Source organism: Miniopterus schreibersii, assembly GCF_964146895.1.
Source record: "Miniopterus schreibersii genome assembly, chromosome: 14".
In the NCBI taxonomy this organism is placed as follows: domain Eukaryota; kingdom Metazoa; phylum Chordata; class Mammalia; order Chiroptera; family Miniopteridae; genus Miniopterus; species Miniopterus schreibersii.
In genome coordinates this window covers 52,100,627-52,105,626 of record NC_138114.1, presented here as the reverse complement: position 1 = coordinate 52,105,626, position 5,000 = coordinate 52,100,627, and the positions used below count along the sequence as shown (strand labels likewise).

At 51.8% G+C, this 5,000-nt stretch overlaps 1 protein-coding gene across 17 annotated transcripts in view; it reads right to left on the bottom strand.

Moving 5' to 3' along the window:
• Positions 1-5,000, bottom strand: part of EBF3 (EBF transcription factor 3) — a 119,229-nt gene that overhangs the window by 10,589 nt on the left and 103,640 nt on the right. For all 17 annotated transcript variants that reach the window (XM_081158277.1, XM_081158280.1, XM_081158268.1 and 14 more), the window contains one exon: positions 1,395-1,483. In XM_081158277.1, coding sequence (XP_081014403.1) covers positions 1,395-1,483 — 89 coding nt within the window. The remainder of the gene's footprint in view (positions 1-1,394; positions 1,484-5,000) is intronic.

The window sequence follows — 5,000 nt, the reverse complement described above, 5'->3', positions numbered from 1 at the left end:
TACATGCCCACAGCACCCAGGTGTGGATGGGTGGCTTAGAGGAGGCTGGTTGCTCACCAGTGAGGGCTCTGGCAGGCGCTGGGTCACCTGTGACACCAACACCAGCTGATGGAGCCGAGAGGGGCTGTGTAATGAATGGGGTCCTGAATGAGGTAGGTGGCCCTGGACACCTCTCCCCAGAGGGCACAGCAGGGCACCTTTCCAAGGTCACCCAGCCTCAAACTCAGTGTTTACATGGCCTGCCAAGGGCATGTGGCCTATCTGTGGGGTGGCCAAGCCCGGTCACTAACCCAGCACGAAGCCATCCCTGGACTGAGGCTGGGCCCTTAGGGCAGCGCCTTGGAGGCCTCGGTTCTTGCCAGGGAAACTTGGGTTTGGGTTCGGCTGGAGCTCGGTGTCAGAAACAAAACCCCTCTGTGAACTGCTCTGCATTTGAAAGACACCCCGCTCACCCCACCCCCCGAGTGCCCTGATCCTCGCAGTGACTATCTGACAGGGGCCGTTGCTAGCATGTGCACAAATTAAAAAGGAGCCTAATGACATTGCTTATGCTCATGCTGAGCATTAAAAAGGTAATGTCTGAAAGGGTTTATTGTGTTCATAAAACTCGGAGGTGGTCAAGACTTGGGTGCGCGCAGGGGTGGGATGTAAACTAGTCCTAACGTTATGACCTCATTTCTCATTTTGCGTGTTCGACTCTGCCTTGAAAATCAGGGGTGGCTTCTAAAGAGAGGAAGAGACAAAATTATATCAAAGGAGAGGGAAAATTATGAGCCTGACTTATCTTTAATGTTATACATCAAAATGAAATTCCTGTGATACGTGGCGTGCGCATCGACAACACGGGCAGCTTTTGTCTTTGCTGAATTTAAATGAAAAGTCCCCCTAGATATTAATATGTGGACTTCATTTGTTAGCCTGCTAAGTCAGGGACTTATAACAAAAGCTTTGTAAACAAAAGATTAAACTGAATCGAGCTTTAGAAAATGAAAGGAAAACAAGAGTCGAGTAATCACAGATCAGACTGGGGCTGCCGAGATTGAGATCAGCGCCGGCTACTGGAGTGGAAAATGCTTAATTGAACTATTTCATTACGCGGAAGTTTATGTCCCCCTTGCAGAATCCAAAATATTTGTATCAGAGAAGCCTTTCTTTTCCTCCCTAAGAACATGGCCCTGCATTGATGAAACCTCAAACTGGGGACCGCTTGGTCCCCTGCCCACCCCCGCCCCCCTCTGAGTCGGGCCAGGCACCTTTGGGCCTGGCCGCGGCCGCGGGGTTTGGGGAGTCCAAAAGCCCCCATCCCAGAGCACCTGCTACCCCCAAATCGGAACCAGCCCAGCGGCGGCCCCCCACGCTTTTTTTTTTTTTTTTTTTTTTTTTTTTTTACTAACCTTGGGTAACCTTTCGGGATCGCCCGGATGTCTCGGGATCACCTTCTGCAACCTCTGAAAACCGTAATCTATGGTCGGCTCATTTAGGGCTGTAACAGGACAGAGACATGGGTCAGGTTAGTTACTTTTATGTCATCCATTACTCGTTTATTGCACGCGTACAAATAAATGTGCGATTCCCTTCCTGATGCTCCGGCAGGCAGGCACCCCCCGACGCTCCTTCCGTCTTAAGGAATGGGATTCCCCGCCCCCCTTTCTTTTGCACATAAAAGCAATGATTATTTCTAATCTATAATTAGACTGGAAGAAAGTCAAAGGGTGACCCCATATATTGTACAAATGGCGGGCCGTCAGAAAGTTGCAGGTCTCAGGGCCATAGACAGCCATCACCACCGTCGCGATCACTGTCTGCGTCGCGTGGTGCCTTCCACCGTGGCCAGGGATTTATGGGGAACCGGCAATTATGACATATGTCCGGCTATTGCTGGCTCCGGATTTATCCCTGTGGTCCTTTTTTGTCTAGCATATTGCCGGAGCACAGACCGGGCAGGAGGAGCACTTACTCTTGCAAAGCTTTAATAATCTGCGAGCGGCTGACTCCACGCTGATGTAGAGCGTCATCGCTGCGCCAGCCTCGCGAAATTGCCGGCCACAAATAGTAATTAATCTTTTTATCCCTCAAATTGTAATTTTGACTATGAACTGTGCGGGGCCGTAAATCAGCGGCGCGCGCTGGGCGCAGTGCATGAATCACGGCCGGGACTCCGGCCGACCGCCCCGCTCCGTGTTTAACAAGCTTTATAAGGAGCCATTGGGCTTTATTATGGCTCCGCCTGACTCCAACAGAAACTGAGCCCGCGGGCCCGGGGCCGGCGCTAAGATGGAAACACTTATTAGAGTGCATTACTTCCCCACGCAGATGCCGCTTTCCGCGGAGTCGTGCCACGCTGCATGGCGCGGCATAAATCAGGGCGTTTTCCGAGACGCCGAGGCCCGCCGCCCCCTGCGCGTGGCTCGGCCCGCCGTCGGGGCCGTCGCTCGTTAGTCAGCGCGTAATTTGATGATTAACACCGTCCCACCCCGCGGGCCTGCCAGCTCCCCGCGGGCTCCGGCTCGAGGGCGAACGGTGAGAGGCCCCCTCTGCCAGCGCCTCCCGAAATAACGGGTCACCGTCACCCTCCAACGTGCCGGCTGCTGCGTTGACACCCACCCGCGGCGCGGGTCTGGGGAGCGCCACGGGAGGGCGCGGCGTGCACTCAATAAGGGGCCCGAAAGTCGAGGCCCGCGATGTGATTTGACATTCCATCATCCATCCCCGAGACAAAGGTCCGCGCAGGAATGTGAAGTAAGACATTTTCTTGTTAATAAAGCATTGATCCGACGTATTGATTTTACATGACACGGCGTTGGCCGCGATTTCGCCCCCTTTTCTCTCTGCAAATAGTCAAGCTCTTCCAAAGGCCTCGGCGTCTGTGACACGGCAAAATTTCTAACTCTCTGTGATGTAAATTCTATATGTGTAAAACCACTTCATAATCAAACCATTAATCATCGGAAGCTGTCAGCGGTGACTTGGGGGACAATTTGTCATGTCTCCGCCTGGGCCGGGACGAGGGTGTCAGGCGGGACCGCGGCGCGGCCGGCGGGGCGGATGGGCCTCACCCGGCGACCGGGCCCAGAAAGGATGCCATAAGTGTTGCGTTTCTTGATTAGGGAACAAAAAAGGGCGGCCCGCTGTGCACTGCCAGCGTGTCAGGGTTTCTCCTCTCTCCCAGCTAATCACCATGACTGTTTGACTTAATGAATCGGCCTGATGAAAGGTGATCAGAAAAGATAGATGGGGGGCCGCTATTGATTTCATGGAAATGCCCCTGACAGGTGACAGACGCTCTAATGCAAGCTCTCAGAAGCCTTATGACTCGTAATAACCGCACACTCTCAATGCTGCGGGGATGTTTCCCGATGTTTCAGTTCAACGGACACTCCTCTTCTTGCACCAAAAACATTTTAAAGCAGCATGAACAGGGGGGGTCCCCTCCAGCCCTTGCTTCAGCCCAAAGAGCGTTGCCATCGTGAAGGCGCTGCCCCGAGCGAGGTGGTGAGCTGGGCACCGAGGGGCTGGCCGCTGGGAAGATGACGTCATTGGGCCCCGGGGGTCTCCGCCAAGCCGGGTGGGCACGGGGAGGCCGCTGCTGCCGCCTGACATTCCACTGGGGGCCTGGCTGCTGGATGCCCCACGAATTTACATGGAAGAATTAGAAAAAATTGCCCTTGTCTTGAAACTACAGGAGAAGTGACACGCGTTCCGGCTCCGGGAGGTTTTTCTGATCACTGAGGGTGGGGGGATCCAATCTGCCTCCAAGAGCAGCGGCCACGGGCAGAGCCCACGGACCACCTTCCCGGGGCCAGACCGCACAGAGCCCACCGCCCCGCGCCCGGCGAGACGGGGAGCGGCCGAGGCTTCCCTGGCAAATCCCGCAGCCGGAGGAGAAACGCTGAAGACCCTTCGCACACATCTCATAAATCCTCGGCGTGTCGAGTTTACAAGGCGAGGCCCAGCCGGGCAGGGCACGGCTCTGGCACGTCCAGTCGCCGAGCACCGAGCCAGGCCAATCAATACCACTTTCCTGTTTTAGAACTGGGTAATTATGAGGGGGAGAGATTGCCTGACCTTTCACCTGCACTGCATTACTTTGCTGATATTAAGATAAATTGCCTGATTTTGGGTAAACATATGCTGCAATTCAGACTGTCAGCACTGGTTTGCTCAGGGATAATTTGTATTGATCTCTCCGTTTCTTCCCAATTCTGCTTACTGACCTCGTGGATAATTAGAGAGCCTTGGGTGAGCTGGAGGCGGGGATGAGGGAGAACTACTAGGAAGAAGAAAGCAGATTTGTTTTATGTTAATATTTGGAGGCCCTCCCCCCCGCCCTCACATCTGTCAGCATCGGGAGAGCCGTAAATTAATGTACTTGGTTCCTGAGCAATTTATTCCGAGGAATTATTTAGCAGCATGCTTAGTCCCTGAACATGTGTCGCTGGGTTAAATTAATTTAAACTCTGCCTTAAACACAACAAAAACAAATGTTATTTTCTGCTGAAGGAGAGAAAAAAAGACACTTCTCAAAATGTATTACAAGAGTCCAACTTTCAGCACGGACGTCCCCATATCTGCATCTCAGCTGATGAGTTTTATAATAAACACCCCTCCCCGAAGTAATTAGTACTCATGATTTGTTCTGAATTCAAGTCTTGCTAAGAGGGGCTGCCGGGTATAAAAGAGATGAATGCATGCACAAAATTATATCATTTAAGATATGTCAGATTATAAGGCTGTTGTATCAAAAGTCATAAAACAAATCTCCCTTGTGAAATATCTCTTTATTAACCGTGCCATAAGATATTAACATTCCTCATTTAGTGGAGGGCCTTTTATCTGTTTCAAATACATTATTCGTCCTTTCAGAGATAAACTGTATTAATATCCATTTGAGTAGGCTACCGCGGCCTAATGCATAGTAATTTTTGTTGGAGAGCTTTTATTTTAGAATAAGAAAATTACACAGCAATAAAACCTGAATGAATCAGAAGCCAGAATAGCCG